We start from the raw sequence: 26251 nt of genomic DNA on the forward strand, positions 1-26251 counted from the left end.
AAGTTTTGCTCTGCTCAAATTCATCATGTTGGCTTCTTGAAAGATTGCCTTTTGAACCGAATATTTACAGCTATAAATTGCAAGCCAGATTGGTTTTTCCATTTCTGTTTCTCGTAATTTGCTGTTGCGTTGTCTGATTTCGTTCTCTGGCTTGCTGTTATTAATCTGAGCTTATTCATCTCGTTTACTACCCGTCTATACCGATATTCTGCTACTACCAGTTACCGGCTGTTAGGATGTCTACCAAAATAACAGTTTGAAAAAACTTATTTATGAAAACAATGACAGCATCAACTTATTTGTAAAAATACCGAACTTTGACCGGTCCACTGTACATGTGGATAGTCAAAGACAACACGTAAGCTTTGACTGCTTATGTGTCACCACGTCATCAGTGTGATACGCTAGATGAACACATCGGCTGACACGTCATCTGCCATGTCAGTTGCCATGTCATGATTAAATTTTGAATAAATTTTAAAAAATAAAAAAATCAAATACATTTTTTTTACCTTATATCTAAAATAATAAATTATTTAAAAATTTAAAGAACAATTAAAATTTTAACCTTATTTTAAACCATTTAATATCAATTAAAATATTTACACTTTTCATTACTTTATATTTTTAAAAATAAAATAAAATAAGTAAAATAATTAGATTTAAAATATTAAAAAAATTAAAATATTTATAAATAGAAAAAATCTTACTCAGTAAGTCTTACCCACATATTATCAATAATGAAAGGTATTAATTAGAATAGAAGAAGATTTTTAATAAATTTTAATTTTATTATAATTACATGGTAGCTGATGAGGCATGACAGTGACGTATCCAATGACATATCAGTAACTTGGTATTTGACGGTGATGTGGTAGCTTCTAATTTTGTATGCCGACGTAGCGGATGGTGTGGTACCACATCGACGCTAAATGCTCACCAATTACGTTTTAACTAGTGGAAGAGTGGACCAATCAACAAGTAAAAAACAGAGAGGTGCAGTATCATCATTACCTGCGTCACCAATTAAATTATTGAAAGAGAGAGAACCGTCGTCTTTTTCCGCGGAACTCCCCGATGCGCTGTTCGCCGACCGACGAAAGCTCCCCTAAATTATTGAGACGAAGGGACCACTCACTTTTCTCGTCTCCGTATTTCCATGGACGCCCATTCAATTATTAAGAGAGAGGAAGACACCATCCCTATCCCACTGACTTTTCTTGTCCATGTGTTTCATAGACACCATTAAATTATTGTAAGAGGGAGAGAGAGATAGAGTCACTAGTCATTGTTCTGTTTGACTCTAAACATGTGGAAAGAAACCCACTGAATTTTTTCCTCTCTGAATTATTGAGACACTCACTTTTCTCACTTTTCTCGTCTCTGTTTCTCCGTGGACGCCATTCAATTATTAAGAGAGAGAGGAACTCACTTTTCTCTTGTGGATGTTTTGATTCCACTACAAATAGAGAGAGGAAGAGGTGTTAAGCATTTTATCATCCTGACACTTTCTCGACCCGACCCAAATGGATCATGAGAGAAACGTAAAGGTGAAGGAAGCAGATTCTTTTTTTTTTTTTTTTGTTTTTTTATCTTTGGTGGCCGACAATATTTCTTCAAACGGGGCATCCAAAAGCGTGGATGATAGTAAAGGCCGACTGAGTATGAGCATGATCCACGCTTTTGGATGATAGTCGGTCTTTACTTATCATCCACTCTTTTGAATGCCCCATTTGAAGAAATATTGTCGGCCACCAAAGATTAAAAAAACAAAAGCATCTGCTTCCTTGACATTTACGTTTCTCTCATGATCCATTATTTACGTTTCTCTCATGATCTCTCATGATCCATTATTTACGTTTCTCTCGTGATCCATTATTGGCCTGCGTCAGATTTGGGTCGGGTCGGGAAAGTGTCTTCCTCTCTCTATTTGTAGTGGAATCAAAACATCCACAAGAGAAAAGTGAGTTCCTCTCTCTCTTAATAATTGAATGGCGTCCACGGAAAAACAGAGACGAGAAAAGTGATTGTCTCAATAATTTAGAGGTTTCGTTCATGATCTCCCTCTTTCAATAATTTAGACGTTTCTATTTTTCGGGGATGCTGATGGGTCAGGGTGGGGTTTTACTTTTTGGGTTTTCTTCCAGTTTCAGGGTCAAGGTTCAGGATAATTTTAATATCTTAAGTATTCTATTTTTTAGTAGAGAGTGGCTAAGATTTAAAGAATAATAGAAGGAGAAATTTTACAACCCTAAATCAATCAAAATTCTAACTTTTTTTTTTCTTTTTGTTGCCAATAACAGATCCTTTAAATTATTGAGACGAAGGGATCCACTCACTTTTCTGTTTTTCTGTTTTTCCATGGACGCCATTCAATTATTAAGAGAGAGAGAGAGAGAGAGAGGAAGTCACTTGTCTCTTGTGGATGTTTGATTCCACTACCTTTAAGAATTGGATTCAACCATCAGATTCTTTTTTTTTATCTTTGGTGGCCGACAATCTTTCTTCAAATGGGGCATCCAAAAGAGTGATGATTCCATAGAAGAGAACAAAGACTGCATTTGCATTCTTACAAGGCCCTTATCTCTAGTAAATACTTTCCCACCTCTATTTTTCTACTTAGAAATCGGTGTTCATTGTGATCTCATCCTGCATCGTTTAAAATTTCTTTTGCTGTTGGTGCTCTTCCTTATCATCACCGAGCCCAAGGAGTTTCTGCTTGATCACTCTCTCCTCTTTGCAACGGTGTCTGCAAAGCAACTTGTGTTTTTTATCCGTAAGTTCGTTTCTCTGTTCTCCATTTTGTGTTTTTGCTTTCTTTGTTTTATACATATCCGTAAGTTCGTCTCTCTGTTCTCCATTTTGTGTTTTTGCTTTCTTTGTTTTATACAGTTGTTACTAAAACAAACAAGACAAACATTAGAAAGAGGGATCAAGGATGGAGATGTTTTCGCTCGTTTTTGAACTTGGGAAGTGCTTATATGTTCCCTTGAAACGCCATTGTTGTTATTTCTTTCACTATGAGAAGAATGTCAATGAATTGAAAAGTGAAGCAGAGTCTCTGTGTACACGGAGAGATGATACAAATAGGCAGCTTGACGAGGAAAGAAGGTCCCAGAGATTGCCTTTACAAGCTGTGGAGGTTTGGAAGACAGATGTGGAGAAGGTTGTTGGGGACGTTGAGAGACTAACCGAGCAGATGAGTACAGAAGAGCACAAATGTCTGATGGGATGGTGTCCCAACTTGAGTTGGCGTTATCGTGTAGGTAAAAGTGCAGCCAAGAAAATGGATCAAGTTAAAAAGCTAAATAACGTTCGGAATGAGTTGGGTGTTGCATTAGCATCTGATGCTCCTCCCGCGGATGTTGTGGAAATTAGGGGGGATCCTATTGTGCCAAATGAGGTGGGCCAGACGGTTATGGAGCAGGTCATGAAAGCTTTGGAAGATGACAATATTAGATCCATTGGTATTCATGGCATGGGAGGCATCGGAAAAACTACCCTCGTTAGAGACATTAACAATCGTATGCAGAAGGAATCAACACTTTTCAATAAGGTTATTATGGTGATTGTCTCTCAAAATCCAGAGTTGAAAACCATCCAAGATCTCATCGCTGAACGTTTAGGAATGGAGCTTAAGAATAAGGAAATCAACTTAAGAGCACATCAGTTGTTCGAAGAGTTAAATAAGCAGAATAGAATTCTGATCATATTTGATGACGTATAGACAAAACTGGAGGTTGTCCAACTGGGCATCCCACGTAAAGATGAGCACAGATGTTGTAAAATTATTCTCACAACAAGGATCAGAGATGTATGTCGTCAAATGGGCACAGATGCAGAGTTCGAAATGAAGCCATTGTTGGACCCGGATTCATGGGTCCTCTTTGAATCAAAAATTGGAGATGTGATTTCAAAAAATCCTAAATTGAGACCTATTGGAGAGGATATTGTAAGGGAGTGCAAAGGCTCACCACTAGCAATTGTTACACTTGGTTCATTATTGGCGAAAAAGGAGGAGCAATATGTGTGGAAAGATGTGTTAAGGAGATTAAGAAGCTCAGATCCAACTGAGCTAGACGGTATTATGTCCCATGTGATTTCAGCCATTAAAGTAAGTTATGATTATCTACGTGATGAAGGAATGAAGTTTTGTTTCTTATTTTGTTCCCTTTTCCCAGAGGACGATAATATCAGCCTAGAGGATTTAAGAGTTTTTGGCATCGGAGAAGGTTTTCTACGCGGTGAAGGAGATTTGCTTCAGGCGAAAGTAAAATTAAGATCGTACATTAGAAGCCTCAAGGATTGTGGCCTATTGTTAGATGGCGATTACAGTAACCATGTGAAAATGCACGATGTGGTGCGGGACACAGCCCGCTATATTGCTTCAAAAGAAGGACATGGATTCATCGAAAAAACAAGAAAGAGCTTAAGAGATTGGCCAGAGCTAGAAAATGAAGAGCATTGCAAACAATTGTCTTTAATGCAAAATGGTAATATTGTGGCATTGCCAGACTCACCCAAGTTTCCACAACTCCGCACTTTATTCCTTACACACTGTATTGGAATAGAGCACATTCCAAACAATTTCTTCCTAGGAATGTCTACACTTGTAAATTTAGATCTTTTCGAGACAAGTTTGGTAACGTTGCCACAATCAATTTCATCTCTAACAAGCCTAAGAACTCTAAGACTATGACAACATTTTAGGCCTCGGTAAGCTACCATACCTAGTGCCAGAGTGGGTCATTTGTTTGATTCAAAAAGTTGAGTGCCTTCAATTGGAGTGGAGACCTGATTTGAAGAATGTTTTACAGTTGGACACTGTGAGTACATTGAAACACTTGAGAATCTCAAATTGTTCGGTTATACAACATATTGCAAACACAGAAGAAGCTCCACTTTCAGACTATGCCTTGGGAAGATTGGAAGTGCTACGACTTGTTAAGTTACCCAGTTTGGAAAAGATTTGCCAAGGGCTGCTACCAGAGAGGTTTGTCATGAACCTCAGGGTTCTAGATATCAAGGATTGTGGTAAACTTTTAAACGCCCTTCCCCATGATCATTTGCAAGCATTACAGTCATTGGAGAAATTGTATCTTCGAAATTGTGATGCAATGACGCATGTTGCCAGCACAACTGAAGAGCCAAGTAGATTAGAAAGAAATGCTTTGGAGCATCTTGTTGAGTTGTCGATTGAGGATATGCCTAATTTGCAAAGAATATGTGATGGGCCAGTTCCAGAAGGATTTATGAAGAAATTAAAACGGCTATGCCTCAGCAGGTGTGGGAAGTTAACAATTGACTTTTCTCGTGACCTAGTGCATTGCATAGACACCATAGAGCTGATTGAACTAGAGGGAATTTATGCAGTGGATAAAATATTTGACTTTTCTTCATATCTGACTTTGCCAAAACCATTGGAAAGATTGAAATCTTTATCACTTACCAATTTTAAAACTTTGACAGTGGTGTTCGGAGGTCCACGATCAACTCATTTCTTTCCCAATTTGGAGTCCTTCACCATTAAAAATTGTCCTGAACTAGTAAGCATATGGTCTTTTGATAATAATGTACCATCGGAAAGGTGTCATGAAGTTGGCGACCTATGCCAGTTGTCAAATGTGGTGAGCAACTCTGATGGGCTGGTACACTTGCACCATTCATTGACTCCTAAGTTGGCACTAAAGCCAGCAGTGTTCCCAAGCTTAAAGAATATTTACATCTCCAGTTGCCACAACTTGAATAAGCTCTTCTCATTGAGCATGGTCCGACATGGCCTCCAAAATTTGCAAGATATAAAGTTAAGTGACTGCGGCCAGTTGAAAGCAATCATAGCAAAGGAGGATGGAGAAAAAGAGGAGGTGGTTCCCTTGGAGAGTTTGTTTCCTCTATTAAGAACCCTCGTGATAAAGGACCTTCCTGAATTTTTGGGTTTTTGCAGTTGGGAGAGATTTCTTGGACCCAGTTCCTTGATAGATATGAGCATAAGAAACTGTCCAAAGCTGGGGAAACATCGTTCTCTGGAATCCTTGCAACAAAGGCAGATGCCTCTGGTACTTTTTGGAAACACATCGAACCTCTCACCTTATTTTCCAATGGTGTTAGGACCAGAATGTAATGTACAAGAACTACGGGTTGCTAATTTTAGTGAAATACGACATGTTTTCTGGTTGGAGAAAAGCGTTGCAGAAGTAGGCAGAATCACGTCCACATTCTCCCAATTGAAAGTTTTACATCTATTTCAACTACCAAAATTGGAAAGCATTTGCGTGGGTTCCCTACCTCTTGGCAGCTTCTTCCAAAATCTAAGGATGCTAAATCTTGTAGGTTGTAACAAATTGAGATACTTGTTACCTCTTGGTCTTGCCCAACAGTTGCGAAATCTGGATTGGTTGACTGTTGGGTCATGTGAGAGACTTAAGAAACTAATCTCATATGAGGAGGAGCCCGCAGGATGGACGATGAAAGAGGAGGTGCTTCCTCGGATGAACTATCTTGTCCTACTACACCTACCAGAGCTAACAAATCTCTACAGTGGGGAGAGTTTTCTTCAACTCCCATCATTGGAGTACATCCAAGTGGCTTACTGTAGCAAGCTAAAGCAGCTCTCGTTGGAACCCAATACCAGCCCCAGGCTTAGAGAGATATGTGGAGGAGAAAAATGGCTTCGAGGTTTGGAACAGGAGATGAATCAAGAGATGAAGAGCCATTTCAAGCCACTCTTCCGAGTGAGAGCAAGGTATGTAAGAATATTGGATTTGAGTATATTTTCATCATGTGTTTTATTACTTCATCTACAGTTTTGGAATATCAATTTTATCGATATGAGGTTTCTGTTATAGTGATTTTTTGGATGTCTTTCCTGTGATTAAAGTCGATACAAGGAAAGCAATTTGATGTTTCTTAATTTTCTTGAAATGTTTGTATTCATTTTGGGGTTTAAATTGATTAATACATTCATCAATATTTAATCATTGTTTATTTTGTGTATGTATTTGTCTTTTTTATTCAGTATGGAAGAAGCGTCGGAAACAGAAGAAGAAAATCAGGAATAAAGGAAAAGGTTACTCTTACTACTGCCAATTTGGAAAACCATAATAGGTGATGATCATGGCTTAATCCCTCTCTTTGTTAAAATCGTTAAATAATCGTTATTTACTCTTTCTTCAACTACACATTTCCATTTCTTGTGCAGGAAAAATGAAGAGGAAGATGAAAATGAATTGAGTATAAAATGATAATCAGCATGTAACAAAAAACGGAAGAAGAGCGGAGGACGATGATCAAAGCAGGTTGGGCTTTAGTACTCTCATGGACAGGCTTCGGAAAATAAAATAAAATAAAATAGAAAGGTTTCTAGACATTCATTCACCATTTGTCGACATTGATAGGAGTGAATATGGAGGGCAGAAATGTGCTCATATTTTAGGTTTTCTCGACTATGCCTTGTTTCAGACTTTTGTTGCTAAAATTTTAATATTGGGTTTGGAATGATGGATTTTTCTCAAATGCGCTTGATAATTATGTCTTGGAAATTCTGTGGCATTTTAGGATGCAGTTTGTGGGAATGTTGTGCTAATTGATGTTCTGGTGAATTATTTATTGAGAGGAAAAGGACCCACTCACGTTTTCTCATCCATGTATTTCATGGACGCCATTAAATTATTGAATAGAGTTTGTTGAAGTCTCTTAATGCACATGTAATAGTTCAATAGTTTATTCTTCCTTTTTTAATGGAATAATCAAGTCTTCTGTATACTATATATTGTATACATGTGCTATGTTGTATATGTCTTTGAATGTTTTAATAACAAATTAAAAAAATTATTTCAAAAAATACCCAACTTTGATGGGTCTAGTACTACGTTGGATAATCAAAAGAGACATGTTACCATTGATCGCCGATGTATTGCCTCATCATATGCCAAGTCGACAAACAAGTTAGAAGGTGTAACATCATCATAAATAGAGGCTCATTGTACTTAAATTATAACAAGGGTAGTTTAATTGTTATTGGGTTATACTTTTTTTCACTATTATAAATAGAGGCTCATTGTACTTAAATTATAACAAGTCAGTGAAGTATTTATTTTTTCTAAAAATTTTATAATTTAATTATCAAGTATTTACCCAAAATGATGATACTCACTCTGAAAGGAAGAGTACCTTGATACATAAGGTGTCCCTTTGTGGCTCACATGTTGTGAGTAGTCCATACTTGTAGACCAAACATGCTTACAGAAATCGGCTTAAGGGTCGAATGCATAGGTTGTATTTAGAGTGTATTCAATGGTGTCCATTTGTATTCAATGGCATCTGAGTCTAGAACTACTGAAAGAGCCATTGCATCTTCATATCTTAGTTTTTCATCTTACGACCATGTTCTTCAATAGAATGTTCATGTTCCTCGGCACAATATTGTACATTCCTCACTTGATCCTAATTTTAGGATAATGTCTCTTTAGTTTATCGCAATTCCTCCTCTGTATATGAAATCATTCGAAGAAAAAAGAAAAGAAGAAAAGAAGAAGAAAGAAAAAACAGGAGAAGAGAAAAAAGAGGAAAAGAAGGAAAAGAATGAAAAAGGAAAATAAAGAAAACGAGAAGAAGCGGAAAAGGAGAAGAAGGAAAAAGAAATGGAAATTAAGGAAAAGAAGGAAAAAAGGAAAAATATGAGAAGAAAAAAAGAAAAGGAAAAAATTGGAGGAGAAAAAAAGAAAAGGAAAAACAATGAACAATTAGATAGATTTTTTCAAATAGAATTACTGTGAGATAAAAATATCTAATTATTTCACATTAAAGAGTTTTTTTTAAAATAAATTAGGTAATACTAAATTAAAATAAAAAAAATTATTACTTTATTCGTTCATTAATTATTCTTGTAGCATACTTTCTAAGAAAAATCTCAACCATAGATCGATTATTTGAAGCCATTTCAAATAATTCAATCAAATCATTATCTTTCTCCACCTTTGAGGTAACAAAACCCCCGTAAAAAAATGGAATTTTGGCCTTAATAAACATTTGATGAGTATCACCATCCTACCCCGTGAATCTGTACATCATTACCAAGAACTCGCTAAACTTAGTCGAAACTGCAATCTTTTTCATTTGTGATTGACCTCCTTCATAACTATGAAAATATCCAGACTTCTCCTTCAATTTTCCATTGTATCGACAGAAGAACCCAACAATTGACGCCATATTATCTATAAAAACTACATACATTAGTAAGAGTTCATTTATGCACAAAATGATCTAAGTTTTAATTTTTATGATTAGTCCTAACAATGCAAAAACACACCTAAGTCCAAATTCACCAAACACCCCTGATAGAGCCCCATATGACTTCGCAGTCACTACGAACCGTACCTCGTTAGTGATGGGGGTCGGGTTTCATTGGCTAATGGACGCCCGTGCAAGCGACTCAGCCTAGTTTGAACCGGACTCAACCCACTTTCCATTACCCAACCTACTCTTAATCAGAATTTGTACCCATCCTAGTAACTAGGGCAAACATAAAAAAACAAAAAAAAAACAAAAAAAACCATGTGGTGGATATTTATAACACCCAAAGCTCCTCACCACATGGAATGATCATTCCATGACACTTCAAATTTATTTAACAACAACTAGCAACTAAAATTCCTGCAAATCTTATCTCAATAGAGTAAAATGCAACTGCATAAATTAGAAAATTAAACAAAATTAACTAAATTAAACCAGCAACTTCAGAAAATACAACATTCAATGGCATAGGAATCCATAAACTAAAATACAGCAAATTATACAGAAAATCCATAAACTAAAATTAAACTTTACTATAATTTTAAGTTATATGCAATTGACAAAAATTTCATTAACATAAATCAGAAATTAAACAGTAAATCACAAAAAAATAAATACATTAAGTAAACACCTAAATTCAAATCAACATTATAATTAGACACTGTAATTAGATTTAATTAACAAACGCCCTAAAAAATCATTTTGCTAAATCGGCTTCTGAAATTCAAATTCGGGTTTGGAGGGTGAGTAGGGCTTCGGTTTTGAGAGAAGGGGCGGCGAGAGAGTGAAATAATAGGGTATTAAGAGAGGGGGCGCTGAGGGGAAATTATAGGGTTCGGTTTTGAGAGAGGGGGCGACAAAGAGATGAAATGATAGTTTTCGGTTTTGAGAGAGGGGGCGACGAAGAGATGAAATGATAGTTTTCGGTTTTGAGAAAGGGGCGGCGGGAGGATGAACAGAGGGGAACGGAGAAGAAGAATGAGAGATGAGGCTGAGACGAAGTCTAGGTTGAGGTGAAAGAGAGAGCGGTTGAGAGGGGGGCGTCGAGGGCGAAGCCGAGGCCGAGCAGCGGCAGCAGGGGAGTGGTCGAGGCCGATCGGCGGCAGCGGGGAGCGGCGAGAGGAGAGGGGCCAAGACGAGAGGCGAGGAGAAAGATCGAGGATGAGATTAGAACGAAACACATAAGTGAGGGCTGACATGGCGGGCGCTTACGTAGCCCTAGATGACAGGGCAAAAGACAGTAATATATAATGATGTGGCAGATTACATGGCAGCTAATGTGTCGAGATTATAACCTGGCAACTTATGTTTTAATCTACTCACGTTACACTGATGATGTGGCAACACGTAAGCAGTCAAAGCTTACGTGTTGTATTTAACTGTCTACATGTACAGTGGTCCGGTCAAAGTTCGGTATTTTTGCAAATGAGTTAATACGTGTTGTCTTTATTTGTCTACATTTAAAATTCTCTTGTTTGATTTAATCTGGCTCATCTCCTTCGTTCGCCGAGTTAATGGTAGTTCAGCGAGTCTAGTCTGTTTCTAGCATATCTTCAAATTCTTTTTTTCGCTTGCTCCGTTGTAGAAACATTAGGGAAGCTGAGAGAGAGAGGGCCCTTTTTGAATTTAATCTGTCGAGTTAACTACATATCAAGCAACGAAGCTATGAATCAGTGAATTATCTACCCGGACAAGGTTAACTCAGTACCAGCGAGTCAACTCAAACCTAAGTCACTTGTTTTTTGCTTTGATTATATGGGTCCAAGTCCGGAGTTCTATACCGATTTCTTTCGAGACTCGGCTTGGTTCTTTTTAGGATTTTCATTGTTTGGTACGTGTTATTTGGGTCCAAGCCCAAATGGGAGGAAGTGAAATCAAAGTCCTTTGATGTACGTTTTCTCGAGACTATAAAAATATACTTATAAAGTTACGGGATTCTTACCTAACAGTTTTGCCTTTTAATCTTTTAGAACAAACAAGTAAAAAAGAAACAATTAAATTATCGAAAGAGAGAACCGTCGTCTTTTTCCGCGGAACTTCCCGATGCGCTGTGCGCCGCCCGACGAAAGCTCCTCTAAATTATTTAGACGAAGGGACCACTCACTTTTCTCGTCTCTGTATTTCCATGGACGCCCATTCAATTATTAAGAGAGAGGAAGACACAAACCTAGCCCACTGACTTTTCTTGTCCATGTATTTCATAGACACCATTAAATTATTGTAAGAGAGAGAGAGAGAGTCACTAGTCATTGTTCTGTTTGACTCTAAACATGTGGAAAGAAACCCACTGACTTTTCTCCTCTCTCAATTATTGAGACACTCACTTTTCTCGTCTCTGTTTTTCCGTGGACGCCATTCAATTATTAAGAGAGAGAGGAACTCACTTTTCTCTTGTGGATGTTTGATTCCTCTACAAATAGAGAGAGAAAGACACTTTCCCGAGCCGACCCAAATCTGACGCAGGCCAATAATGGATCATGAGAGAAACGTAAAGGTAAAGGAAGCAGATGCTTTTTTGTTTTTTGTTTTTTTGTAATCTTTGGTGGCCGACAATATTTCTTCAAATGGGGCATCCAAAAGCGTGGATGATCGTAAAGGCCCGACTGAGTATGAGCATGATCTCAGGTTATTATTCGCTAAAAGAGACTAACCAGTAGATCCTTAGAAGAGAGAACAAAGACTGCATTTGCATTCTTACCAGACCTTTCTCTCTACTAAATACTTTCCCACCTCTATTTTTCTCCTCAAAAATCGGTGTTCCTTGTCATCTCATCCTGCATCGTTTGAATTTCTTCTGCTATTCGTGCTCTTCCTTATCATCCTCAATCCACCAGTTCCCACTTATTCTATTTTATACTAGAGAGTAGCTATATTTAAAGTATAATACTAGGAACATTTTTACGACCTAAATCAATTAAAATACATAAAACTTTTTCAATTATTAAGAGAGAGAGAGAGGAACCCATTCACTTTTCTCCTCACTTTTCTCCTCACAACAAGGAATAGACGTGTATGTCGTCAAATGGGCACTGATGTAGAGTTCGAAATGAAGCCTTTGTCGGAGCGGGATTCATGGGTCCTCTTTGAATCAAAAATAGGAGATGTGATTTCAAAAAATCCTAAATTGAGACCTATTGGAAAGGATATTGTAATGGAGTGCAAAGGCTCACCACTAGCAATTGTTACACTTGGATCAACATTAACAAAACAGGAGGATCAAGATGTGTGGCAAGATGTGCTAAACAGATTAAGAAGCGCAGATCCAACTGAGTTAGACAGTATTATGTCCGGTGTGATTTCAGCCATTAAAGTCAGTTATGATTATCTACGTGATGAAGGAATGAAGTTTTGTTTCTTATTTTGTTCCCTTTTCCCAGAGGACGATAATATCAGCCTAGAGGATTTAAGAGTTTTTGGCATCGGAGAAGGTTTTCTACGCAGTGAAGGAGATTTGCTTCAGGCGGAAGTAAAATTAAGGTCGTACATTAGAAGCCTCAAGGATTGTGGCCTATTGTTAGATGGTGATGACATTAACCATGTGAAAATGCACGATGTGGTGCGGGACACAGCCCGCTATATTGCTTCAGAAAAAGGACATGGATTCATCGAAAAAACAAGAAAGGGCTTAAGAGATTGGCCAGAGCTAGAAAATGAAGAGCATTGCAAACAATTGTCTTTAATGCAAAATCGTAATATTGTGGCATTGCCAGACTCACCCAAGTTTCCACAACTCCGCACTTTATTCCTTACAGGCTGTTATGGAATAGAGCACATTCCAGACAATTTCTTCCTAGGAATGTCTACACTTGTAAATTTAGATCTTTACAACACTCTTATGGTAACGTTGCCACAATCAATTTCATCTCTAACAAGCCTAAGAACTCTAAGACTACCTAATCTTCATACATTGGATGTGTCCTCTCTTAGGATGTTGAAGAACCTTGAGATACTTATCAGCACGAATACGGTTACTGCTCTAGTAGAATTAGCAGAACTGACAAATTTGAAGGTTTTAGATCTACGATGTATGGATTTGGAATCGATACCGGCAAATGTCTTAAGTAAGCTACATCGCCTTGAAGAGTTATACTTGGACACTATGGCACATTGTCACGGAAAAAGGAATGACGGCACTGCTAGTTTGATTGAGCTAGCTTCCTTGAACTGCTTAACCGTACTGGAAGTGAATGTAAGTGAAGAAGAACTTTTGTGTCAAAACATCTCCAATCGGTTGAGTCAGTTGAAAGAATTCAAAATTATTTTTGGTGATCATATTCTAAGAGGTTATTTCAAATATGACAACATTTTAGGCCTCGGTAAGCTACCATACCTAGTGCCAGAGTGGGTCATTTGTTTGATTCAAAAAGTTGAGTGCCTTCAATTGGAGTGGAGACCTGATTTGAAGAATGTTTTACAGTTGGACACTGTGAGTACATTGAAACACTTGAGAATCTCAAATTGTTCGGTTATACAACATATTGCAAACACAGAAGAAGCTCCACTTTCAGACTATGCCTTGGGAAGATTGGAAGTGCTACGACTTGTTAAGTTACCCAGTTTGGAAAAGATTTGCCAAGGGCCGCTACCAGAGAGGTTTGTCATGAACCTCAGGGTTCTAGATATCAAGGATTGTGGTAAACTTTTAAACGCCCTTCCCCATGATCATTTGCAAGCATTACAGTCATTGGAGGAATTGTATCTTCAAAATTGTGATGCAATGATGCATGTTGCCAGCACAACTGAAGAGCCAAGTAGATTAGAAAGAAATGCTCTGGAGCATCTCGTTCGGTTGTTGCTTGAGGATATGCCTAATTTGCAAAGAATATGTGATGGGCCAGTTCCAGAAGGATTTATGAAGAAATTAAAACGGCTATGCCTCAAAAGGTGTGGGAAGTTAACAATTGACTTTTTTCGTGACCTAGTGCATTGCATAGAGACCATAGAGCTGATTGAACTAAAGGGAATTTATGCAGTGGATAAAATATTTGACTTTTCTTCATATCTGACTTTGCCAAATCCATTGGAAAGATTGAAATCTTTATCACTTACCAATGTTAAAACTTTGACAGTGGTGTTCGAAGGTCCACGACCAACTCATTTCCTTCCCAATTTGGAGTCCTTCACCATTGAAAATTGTCCTGAACTAGTAAGCATATGGTCTTTTGATAATAATGTACCATCGGAAAGGTGTCATGAAGTTGGCGACCTATGCCAGTTGTCAAATGTGGTGAGCAACTCTGATGGGCAGGTACACTTGCACCATTCATTGACTCCTAAGTTGGCACTAAGGCCAGCAGTGCTCCCAAACTTAGAGAATATTTCCATCTCCGGTTGCCACAACTTGAATAAGCTCTTCTCATTGAGCATGGTCCGACATGGCCTCCAAAATTTGAAAAATATAGAGTTAATTGATTGCGGCCAGTTGAAAGCAATCATTGAAAAGGAGGATGGAGAAAAAGAGGAGGTGGTTCCCTTGGAGAGCTTGTTTCCTCTATTAAGAATCCTCAAGATAAAGGACCTTCCTGAATTTTTGGGTTTTTGCAATTGGGATAGATTTCTTGGACCCAGTTCCTTGATATTGATGAGGATAAGAAACTGTCCAAAGCTGGGGAAACATCGTTCTCTGGAATCCTTGCAACAAAGGCAGATGCCTCTGGTACTTTTTGGAAACACATCGAACCTCTCACCTTATTTTCCAATGGTGTTAGTACCAGAATGTAATGTACAAAGCCTAAGGGTTGCTGATTTTAGTGAAATACGACATGTTTTTTGGTTGGAGAAAAGCGTTGCAGAAGCAGGCAGAATCACGTCCACATTCTCCAAGTTGGAAGATTTACATCTAAAAAAGCTACCAAAATTGGAAAGCATTTGCGTGGGTTCCCAACCTATTGGCAGCTTCTTCCAAAATCTAAGGGATCTATATGTTATTGATTGTAACAATTTGAGATACCTGTTACCTCTTGGTCTTGCCCAACAGTTGCGAAATCTGGAAACGTTGAAGGTTTAGTCATGTGAGAGCCTTGAGAAACTAATCTCATATGAGGAGGAGCCCGCAGGATGGACGATGAAAGAGGAGGTGCTTCCTCGGTTGAGATATCTAGATGTTTTTGATTGTAATAATTTGAGATACCTGTTACCTCTTGGTCTTGCCCAACAGTTGCGAAATCTGGAATCGTTGGAAGTTAAGTCTTGTGAGAGACTTGAGAAACTAATCTCATATAAGGAGGAGCCCGCAGGATGGACGATGAAAGAGGAGGTGCTTCCTCGGTTGAGAAATCTAACTGTTGTAGGTTGTAACAATTTGAGATACCTGTTACCTCTTGGTCTTGCCCAACAGTTGCGAAATCTGGAATGGTTGGAAGTTGTGTCATGTGAGAGACTTGAGAAACTAATCTCATATGAGGAGGAGCCCGCAGGATGGACGATGAAAGAGGAGGTGCTTCCTCGGTTGAGATTACTATTCCTACGACACCTACCAGAGTTGACGAGTCTCTACAGTGGGGAGAGTTTTCTTGTACTCCCATCATTGGAGCGCATCGAAGTGGCTTATTGTAGCAAGCTAAAGCAGCTCTCGTTGGAACCCAATAGCAGCCCCAAGCTTAATGAGATATGTGGAGGAGAAAAATGGCTTCGAGGTTTGGAACAGGAGATGAAACAGGAGATGAAGAGCCATTTCAAGCCACTCTTCCGAGTGGGAGCAAGGTATGTAAGAATATTGGATTTGAGTATATTTTCATCATGTGTTTTATTACTTCATCTACAGTTTTGGAATATCAATTTTATCGATATGAGGTTTCTGTTAGAGTGATTTTTTGGAAGTCTTTCCTGTGATTGGAGTCGATACAAAGAAAGCAATTTGATGTTTCTTAATTTTCTTGATCATATTTGATGACGTATGGACAGAACTGGAGGTTGTCAAACTGGGCATCCCAAGTAAAAATGAGCACAGATGTTGTAAAATCATTCTCACAACAAGGAATAGACGTGTATGTCATCAAATGGACACTGATGTAGAGTTTGAAATGAAGCCTTTGTCGGAGCTGGATTCATGGGTCCTCTTTGAATCAAAAATAGGAGATGTGATTTCAAAAAATCCTAAATTACGACTTATTGGAGAGGATATTGTAATGGAGTGCAAAGGCTCACCACTAGCAATTGTTACACTTGGATCAACATTAACAAAACAGGAGGAGCAATATGTGTGGAAAGATGTGTTAAGGAGATTAAGAAGCTCAGATCCAACTAAGCTAGACGGTATTATGTCCAATGTGTTTTCAGCCATTAAAGTCAGTTATGATTATCTAGGTGATAAAGGAATGAAGTTTTGTTTCTTATTTTGTTCCCTATTCCCAGAGGACCATAATATTGACCTGCAGGATTTAAGAGTTTTTGGCATCGGAGAAGGTTTTCTACGCGGTGAAGGAGATTTGCTTCAGGCGAAAGTAAAATTAAGGTCGTACATTAAAAGCCTCAAGGATTGTGGCCTATTGTTAGATGGCGATTACAGTAACCATGTGAAAATGCACGATGTGGTGCGGGACACAGCCCGCTATATTGCTTCAGAAAAAGGACATGGATTCATCGAAAAAACAAGAAAGGGTTTAACAGATTGGCCAAAGCTAGAAAATGAAGAGCATTGCAAACAATTGTCTTTAATAGAAAATGACGAAATTGCAGCATTGCCAGACTCACCCAAGTTTCCACAACTCCGCACTTTATTCCTTACAGGCTGTTTTGGAATAAAGCACATTCCAGACAATTTCTTCCTAGGAATGTCTACACTTGTAAATTTAGATCTTTACAGGACTCGTTTGGTAATGTTGCCACAATCAATTTCATCTCTAACAAGCCTAAGAACTCTAAGACTACCTAATCTTCATACATTGGATGTGTCCTCTCTTAGGATGTTGAAGAACCTTGAGATACTTATCAGCAGGAATATGGTTACTGCTCCAGTAGAATTAGCAGAACTGACAAATTTGAAGGTTTTAGATCTACGATGTATGTATTTGGAATCGATACCGGCAAATGTCTTAAGTAAGCTACATCGCCTTGAAGAGTTATACTTGGACACTATGGCACATTGTCACGGAAAAAGGAATGACGGCACTGCTAGTTTGATTGAGCTAGCTTCCTTGAACTGCTTAACCGTACTGAAAGTGAATGTAAGTGAAGAAGAACTTTTGTGTCAAAACATCTCCAATCGGTTGAGTCAGTTGAAAGAATTCAAAATTATTTTTGGTGATCATATTCTAAGAGGTTATTTCAAATATGACAACATTTTAGGCCTCGGTAAGCTACCATACCTAGTGCCAGAGTGGGTCATTTGTTTGATTCAAAAAGTTGAGTGCCTTCAATTGAAGTGGAGACCTGATTTGAAGAATGTTTTACAGTTGGACACTGTGAGTACATTGAAACACTTGAGAATCTCAAATTGTTCGGTTATACAACATATTGCAAACACAGAAGAAGCTCCACTTTCAGACTATGCCTTGGGAAGATTGGAAGTGCTACGACTTGTTAAGTTACCCAGTTTGGAAAAGATTTGCCAAGGGCCGCTACCAGAGAGGTTTCTCATGAACCTCAGGGTTCTAGATATCAAGGATTGTGGTAAACTTTTAAACGCCCTTCCCCATGATCATTTGCAAGCATTACAGTCATTGGAGGAATTGTATCTTCAAAATTGTGATGCAATGACGCATGTTGCCAGCACAACTGAAGAGCCAAGTAGATTAGAAAGAAATGCTCTGGAGCATCTTGTTGAGTTGTCGATTGAGGATATGCCTAATTTGCAAAGAATATGTGATGGGCCAGTTCCAGAAGGATTTATGAAGAAATTAAAACGGCTATGCCTCACCAGGTGTGGGAAGTTAACAATTGACTTTTCTCGTGACCTAGTGCATTGCATAGACACCATAGAGCTGATTGAACTAGAGGAAATTTATGCAGTGGATAAAATATTTGACTTTTCTTCATATCTGACTTTGCCAAATCCATTGGAAAGATTGAAATCTTTATCACTTACCAATGTTAAAACTTTGACAGTGGTGTTCGAAGGTCCACGACCAACTCATTTCCTTCCCAATTTGGAGTCCTTCACCATTAAAAATTGTCCTGAACTAGTAAGCATATGGTCTTTTGATAATAATGTACCATCGGAAAGGTGTCATGAAGTTGGCGACCTATGCCAGTTGTCAAATGTGGTGAGCAACTCTGATGGGCAGGTACACTTGCACCATTCATTGACTCCTAAGTTGGCACTAAGGCCAGCAGTGCTCCCAAACTTAGAGAATATTTCCATCTCCGGTTGCCACAACTTGAATAAGCTCTTCTCATTGAGCATGGTCCGACATGGCCTCCAAAATTTGAAAAATATAGAGTTAATTGATTGCGGCCAGTTGAAAGCAATCATTGCAAAGGAGGATGGAGAAAAAGAGGAGGTGGTTCCCTTGGAGAGCTTGTTTCCTCTATTAAGAATCCTCAAGATAAAGGACCTTCCTGAATTTTTGGGTTTTTGCAATTGGGATAGATTTCTTGGACCCAGTTCCTTGATATTGATGAGCATAAGAAACTGTCCAAAGCTGGGGAAACATCGTTCTCTGGAATCCTTGCAACAAAGGCAGATGCCTCTGGTACTTTTTGGAAACACATCGAACCTCTCACCTTATTTTCCAATGGTGTTAGGACCAGAATGTAATGTACAAGAACTACGGGTTGCTAATTTTAGTGAAATACGACATGTTTTCTGGTTGGAGAAAAGCGTTGCAGAAGTAGGCAGAATCACGTCCACATTCTCCCAATTGAAAGTTTTACATCTATTTCAACTACCAAAATTGGAAAGCATTTGCGTGGGTTCCCTACCTCTTGGCAGCTTCTTCCAAAATCTAAGGATGCTAAATCTTGTAGGTTGTAACAAATTGAGATACTTGTTACCTCTTGGTCTTGCCCAACAGTTGCGAAATCTGGATTGGTTGACTGTTGGGTCATGTGAGAGACTTAAGAAACTAATCTCATATGAGGAGGAGCCCGCAGGATGGACGATGAAAGAGGAGGTGCTTCCTCGGATGAACTATCTTGTCCTACTACACCTACCAGAGCTAACAAATCTCTACAGTGGGGAGAGTTTTCTTCAACTCCCATCATTGGAGTACATCCAAGTGGCTTACTGTAGCAAGCTAAAGCAGCTCTCGTTGGAACCCAATACCAGCCCCAGGCTTAGAGAGATATGTGGAGGAGAAAAATGGCTTCGAGGTTTGGAACAGGAGATGAATCAAGAGATGAAGAGCCATTTCAAGCCACTCTTCCGAGTGAGAGCAAGGTATGTAAGAATATTGGATTTGAGTATATTTTCATCATGTGTTTTATTACTTCATCTACAGTTTTGGAATATCAATTTTATCGATATGAGGTTTCTGTTATAGTGATTTTTTGGATGTCTTTCCTGTGATTAAAGTCGATACAAGGAAAGCAATTTGATGTTTCTTAATTTTCTTGAAATGTTTGTATTCATTTTGGGGTTTAAATTGATTAATACATTCATCAATATTTAATCATTGTTTATTTTGTGTATGTATTTGTCTTTTTTATTCAGTATGGAAGAAGCGTCGGAAACAGAAGAAGAAAATCAGGAATAAAGGAAAAGGTTACTCTTACTACTGCCAATTTGGAAAACCATAATAGGTGATGATCATGGCTTAATCCCTCTCTTTGTTAAAATCGTTAAATAATCGTTATTTACTCTTTCTTCAACTACACATTTCCATTTCTTGTGCAGGAAAAATGAAGAGGAAGATGAAAATGAATTGAGTATAAAATGATAATCAGCATGTAACAAAAAACGGAAGAAGAGCGGAGGACGATGATCAAAGCAGGTTGGGCTTTAGTACTCTCATGGACAGGCTTCGGAAAATAAAATAAAATAAAATAGAAAGGTTTCTAGACATTCATTCACCATTTGTCGACATTGATAGGAGTGAATATGGAGGGCAGAAATGTGCTCATATTTTAGGTTTTCTCGACTATGCCTTGTTTCAGACTTTTGTTGCTAAAATTTTAATATTGGGTTTGGAATGATGGATTTTTCTCAAATGCGCTTGATAATTATGTCTTGGAAATTCTGTGGCATTTTAGGATGCAGTTTGTGGGAATGTTGTGCTAATTGATGTTCTGGTGAATTATTTATTGAGAGGAAAAGGACCCACTCACGTTTTCTCATCCATGTATTTCATGGACGCCATTAAATTATTGAATAGAGTTTGTTGAAGTCTCTTAATGCACATGTAATAGTTCAATAGTTTATTCTTCCTTTTTTCAATATATAGTATACATGGGATTTGGCCTTATTTCGCTTTCCCAAAGCAGACAGTCACATCTCACCTGTTGGGAAGGCGATTGTAATCTTTTTCTTTGTACGGGTAGGATTCACCCTTCTTGCGGGACCCACCAGATCGTTGATTCCTATGGAAGTTCCGCCTATGCTGATTCCAAGAATCTTAAAAGTACATAATGAACCGAGGAAACCCTAGTCCCACAATCTTGGACCGGGAATTAATTGATACCCGGGTCCGGTCTATTATTTTGAAGTTCAGTTCTCAAACAAGCCTAAGAAATTTTTGTGGTTGGAAGTCCATGACGGAGGAACTTATTGTCATATTTATGTTACTTCCCCATTAATATCATATGTTACTCTACCACTTGAGAGTTACCACTTGAGAGTCGTTGTCCTATGGAGTGACACGGTGGTGGAGGAGGACACTTCAGAGAAATATCTTAGCGGCTAGGAGGGATTTACTCTCACTAATATTATACCAGCTGGGCCTCATGAACGAGAGCACCAACTTGAGGGGGAGTGTTGGAAGATGAAAACTTATTATACAAGTAATAGACTGGATCTGACCAGAAGAACTCCTCATCCCGTGCGTCGCATAGCTGAGAAAAAGACGACTTGATTCACTCTCGTAAGAACCGCTCCCGTATTCCATCTTTCCCCTGCACTTGTTCTTCTTTGCAGCTTTGAGTTTTCACTTATTAAGAAGAACGAACCGAAGCTCCGATGCAGTTGTTCTGATTCTGATCGATCGATATCCTCTTTCGGTGGTGGACAGATTCCGTTCTTGGCCGTGGATTCCAAGGTTTTCAAAGGAGAGCCCGGTAAATGAAAACGTGCCTTATAAGATAATTGTGGGTTTCAAATAAAAATATTTTTTATTAAAGAATAAGAAATAGTTATACGGATTTATCATTATTAAATATAAAATCCGTAAATTGACAAAAAAATAAAACGTTATGAATAAGCACAACCAAGCCGGAACCGAATTTGACAACCGGCCCATTAATTTAACGAGTGGCACGAGATTTGGAGGATTTGGGAGAGTCAAGATCGAAGCGCCGAGCGAAGCGAGGTAGAAAAAATTCTTCCTCCCCTCGTCACCGACGAGCCCCTTCGGCCGTTGTTGTGGCTGCCTTGTCATCGTCGACAGCTGCCTTGCCGAACGCCTTCTGCCTTTCCCTCGCCACCAATTCTGTGGCCGCCGCTCGATTTCTTCCCCTTCGTCTACCTTTAGCTTTGTTTCTGTCACCACCGTCTCCATCGTAACATATTATCCCCGACGAAAGTTCCTCGGCGGAAAACCAAAACCAATACCTAAGTTATGGTGAGAAATAATTTCTCTCCACCCTCCCATCACGAAGATAATTTCGCACGTACGAGATCATAAAGTTTGAATCTTCATTCTATGAATGACAATGGTTTCAGAAGGACAAGGTCAGTAAAATGAAAAGAAATTTTGAGAAGTATGGGGGTGAATGCAACTTGTTAATGGTTGTTGCTTCAATTTTGGATCCATGGGTCAAATTAAGGTTGATCAAAATATGTTTTCCAGAGACAAAATGTGTTTATCAAAGATATATTCTGAAAATGGAAGTTACATTGAATGCAAACTTAGTTCATAAACTTTATTTAAGAGTCCATGTAGGCTATGCAACATCCATCATATCCAACTCACCACAAGTCTAAAGGAATCTTAATAATTCAAGATTTCAAGAAAAGTTTCTTGTCAATTTGGAAAATAATATTTTAAAAAGTTTGTTATCACTTAGGAAGAAAATATATTCCTTTGAAAAGTTTGTTGTTCACATGTATAATTAATTAAGGTGTCTGTGTAACTATATAAAAGGATTCAATGAAAATAAAACATCATCAAGAGTTCAAAAAATAATTTACATGTTTTGCACTCTTTGTATTCACTACATGAGGTGCCTCTCACCTCTTCCCATCCCTTGCAGACTGGTCCCTTAAGTGGTATCAAAGCCCGACATCATGTTTTAAGGCTTTGATGACGAAGAAGATTACAAATAATCCGAAAACAACTTGAGGTAGTCCAAATGTGAAGGGGAACTTCTCAGCTAGGTAATAGACCATCAAGAAATGGATGATATCATTATGTTCCACATACAATAATACCCAAATATGTATTGCAGAGAATTGTTCAACGAGTTGCTTTGGTATGACATATGGAAAGAAAGGTTGTGTAGAGATTTCCAGAGAATCAATTTGATTGAAGGGGATTGCATCAGGGTCTATCATGATGAAGTTGAATGTGAAATGAAATCTGATACCCAACAAACAAGTTTTTTCCACAAGTTCTAGAAACCCAAGAAACAATGAAAACTTGTCAATAACGCTAGAAGAGTCCATGTGGGCTATGTGACATCCATCATCTCCAACTCTCTAGGAGTCTAAAGGAACCTTAATAATGCAATATTTCACAAAAATCGGTTTGTCCTATTAGAAAGGAAAATTAGTGTAGTAATATTTTTAAACAAATTGTCATATAGTAAGGGAATATATTTCTTTTAAGAGTTTGTTATCCATACGTAATTATTCAAGGCATCTATGTAACTATATAAATGGAAGCAAAACATCATAGAGAATTCAAAAAACATATTGCATGTTTTGCATTCTTTGCATTCACTACACAAGATGACTTTCTTCTCTTCCATGCTTTTGCAAACAAATCCCTTAACTAGTAACAAAGCCAAGGTAACATACTTCAAGAAGCTTAATGTTGTTGGTTAGCATGATGTTTGAAGTGGATAAAATTGATGAAAATTGGGAACTAATCGAAAGTGAGGAACAACAACAAGACTTAGTGGCTAAAGATGAAAATTTTGAACTAGAATCATAGTCTTCGGGGTTTAAAGAAGCAAGTTGAAATAAAAGTTTTTTTGACTTCAAACAATTTAGACGAAGAAAAAGACACGTTGAGTGCCAAATCATCATTAGAAGACGAAAATTCATCGTTTCTTTACAATAAAGTATTATCTGATTCAAGTGATAGTAATGATGAATGCAATATTGAGCATTGAGAAAAGTTAGTATTCTCTTAAGATGAAGTAAAATCAAAAGTCCTTTAATGTACGCTTTCCTAGAGACTACAAAAAGATACCTCTAAAGTTAAACAATTTTTTCCTAAAAAAATTGTATCTTTAAAATTTGTCTTCTAATCTTTTAGAACAAACTTCTTCTAGTCTCTTAATATGGCTACATCAAATTCAAAAATATTATTGTTAGAATATGGGCCCAAGCCTACACGATCAAAGAAGACCCACACATCCAAGAAATGTGGAAGATGGGCTCAAACCTATAACACTAATGAAGGCCCACATCTCCAAGAGATATGGAAGATGGACTCAAGCCCATAGAGCAATGAGAAGGCCATAGGCCCACAAGTGATGGCATGATAGTAAACAAAGTCATCTCATAAAAATGGTATTGATGTAATTACTTTAAGTTTTAGGGATATTATAATAATATTATAATCTTATTCATCTGTAAATTGAGCCTCAGGGGGAGGGTTAGTACACGAGTCTATAACCTCTTTCTTCCTCCAATTTTTCCCCCAATATTTCGTGTCTCCTTTTCTCCATGAGCTAATCCATGGAGTCCTAAAAAATCAAGATGGTATCAGAGCACTGATTTTCAGGACTCACAACTATGGTTTTTTAGAATTTCAAACTTGCTATTGCTTGGTGGATGATCGATTTGCTGATGGTATCTTGTTGGTTTACAACGTTGGTTTATTAGTTGCCTTCGATGGTTGCTACCTTGCTGCTGATGGTATCTTGTCTTTGACGGTTCTTTGCTATTGTTGCTGCTGAGTTGAAACAATTGTGCGTCTATCTATTTCGAGTTTATTGCTATCAACTTGGAACTATTGAAACTCTTTTATTTGAATTGATGCTTATGGCTAGAGAAGTTGAACTCGGATTCTTCTAATGTTATGCTCGGGACTAGAAATTGCTCTTTGGTGGATGAAACTTGTTGTGTATAGCACTGGTCCTCTCTTGGTACCGTCTGTGGTTGTTTCGTTTAGCCTATAACATTGTTGTAAACACATCTGCCTTGTTGGTGATTTGAGGCTTCGGGCAGAAAACTAAGTATGTTGACTCGAACTTGATACTACTTGAGTATTCGTGATACTATTTGATACAAAATCCTATAACCTTGTTGGCATCTTTCTTATTTCTGGAAGTTTTGCTCTGCTCAAATTCATCATGTTGGCTTCTTGAAAGATTGCCTTTTGAACCGAATATTTACAGCTATAAATTGCAAGCCAGATTGGTTTTTCCATTTCTGTTTCTCGTAATTTGCTGTTGCGTTGTCTGATTTCGTTCTCTGGCTTGCTGTTATTAATCTGAGCTTATTCATCTCGTTTACTACCCGTCTATACCGATATTCTGCTACTACCAGTTACCGGCTGTTAGGATGTCTACCAAAATAACAGTTTGAAAAAACTTATTTATGAAAACAATGACAGCATCAACTTATTTGTAAAAATACCGAACTTTGACCGGTCCACTGTACATGTGGATAGTCAAAGACAACACGTAAGCTTTGACTGCTTATGTGTCACCACGTCATCAGTGTGATACGCTAGATGAACACATCGGCTGACACGTCATCTGCCATGTCAGTTGCCATGTCATGATTAAATTTTGAATAAATTTTAAAAAATAAAAAAATCAAATACATTTTTTTTACCTTATATCTAAAATAATAAATTATTTAAAAATTTAAAGAACAATTAAAATTTTAACCTTATTTTAAACCATTTAATATCAATTAAAATATTTACACTTTTCATTACTTTATATTTTTAAAAATAAAATAAAATAAGTAAAATAATTAGATTTAAAATATTAAAAAAATTAAAATATTTATAAATAGAAAAAATCTTACTCAGTAAGTCTTACCCACATATTATCAATAATGAAAGGTATTAATTAGAATAGAAGAAGATTTTTAATAAATTTTAATTTTATTATAATTACATGGTAGCTGATGAGGCATGACAGTGACGTATCCAATGACATATCAGTAACTTGGTATTTGACGGTGATGTGGTAGCTTCTAATTTTGTATGCCGACGTAGCGGATGGTGTGGTACCACATCGACGCTAAATGCTCACCAATTACGTTTTAACTAGTGGAAGAGTGGACCAATCAACAAGTAAAAAACAGAGAGGTGCAGTATCATCATTACCTGCGTCACCAATTAAATTATTGAAAGAGAGAGAACCGTCGTCTTTTTCCGCGGAACTCCCCGATGCGCTGTTCGCCGACCGACGAAAGCTCCCCTAAATTATTGAGACGAAGGGACCACTCACTTTTCTCGTCTCCGTATTTCCATGGACGCCCATTCAATTATTAAGAGAGAGGAAGACACCATCCCTATCCCACTGACTTTTCTTGTCCATGTGTTTCATAGACACCATTAAATTATTGTAAGAGGGAGAGAGAGATAGAGTCACTAGTCATTGTTCTGTTTGACTCTAAACATGTGGAAAGAAACCCACTGAATTTTTTCCTCTCTGAATTATTGAGACACTCACTTTTCTCACTTTTCTCGTCTCTGTTTCTCCGTGGACGCCATTCAATTATTAAGAGAGAGAGGAACTC

The 26251-nt window shown here is 37.8% G+C and overlaps 3 protein-coding genes across 5 annotated transcripts; all 3 read left to right on the top strand.

The window, feature by feature from the left end:
- The first annotated feature begins 2428 nt into the window (after positions 1-2428).
- Positions 2429-7678, top strand: LOC137967174 (disease resistance protein RPV1-like). Of its 2 annotated transcripts, XR_011116503.1 has the most exons (3): positions 2429-2776; positions 7016-7104; positions 7199-7678. XR_011116503.1 is itself a non-coding variant. In XM_068813645.1 (2 exons), the coding sequence occupies exons 1-2, from the start codon at positions 5001-5003 to the stop codon at positions 7056-7058; spliced, it is 1785 nt and encodes a 594-aa protein (XP_068669746.1). In that variant the 5' UTR covers positions 3733-5000; the 3' UTR covers positions 7059-7105. The 2 variants fall into 2 exon arrangements, 1 of the variants encoding a protein (XP_068669746.1); XM_068813645.1 differs by lacking the exons at positions 2429-2776; positions 7199-7678 and adding an exon at positions 3733-6742 and having other exon boundaries at positions 7016-7105.
- Positions 7679-10488: 2810 nt separating this feature from the next.
- LOC137935463 (disease resistance protein At4g27190-like) lies at positions 10489-15298 on the top strand. The gene is made up of 3 exons (XM_068780113.1): positions 10489-10531; positions 10647-10704; positions 12238-15298. Exons 1-3 carry the CDS (start codon positions 10489-10491, stop codon positions 15296-15298), a joined length of 3162 nt encoding a protein of 1053 aa, XP_068636214.1.
- Positions 15299-16029: 731 nt separating this feature from the next.
- On the top strand, positions 16030-20574 carry LOC137967102 (disease resistance protein At4g27190-like). 2 transcript variants are annotated; one of them, XM_068813535.1, is made up of 3 exons: positions 16178-19609; positions 19883-19971; positions 20066-20574. In XM_068813535.1, exons 1-2 carry the CDS (start codon positions 16290-16292, stop codon positions 19923-19925), a joined length of 3363 nt encoding a protein of 1120 aa, XP_068669636.1. In that variant the 5' UTR covers positions 16178-16289; the 3' UTR covers positions 19926-19971; positions 20066-20574. The 2 variants fall into 2 exon arrangements, with proteins under 2 accessions (XP_068669637.1, XP_068669636.1); XM_068813536.1 differs by lacking the exon at positions 20066-20574 and having other exon boundaries at positions 16030-19609; positions 19883-19972.
- Positions 20575-26251: the final 5677 nt, after the last annotated feature.

The sequence above is a fragment of the Aristolochia californica genome, unplaced genomic scaffold, assembly GCF_029961685.1.
Source record: "Aristolochia californica isolate CCGP_79_NKW_82.1479 unplaced genomic scaffold, dmAriCali1.0.hap1 SCAF_6, whole genome shotgun sequence".
Classification (NCBI taxonomy): domain Eukaryota; kingdom Viridiplantae; phylum Streptophyta; class Magnoliopsida; order Piperales; family Aristolochiaceae; genus Aristolochia; species Aristolochia californica.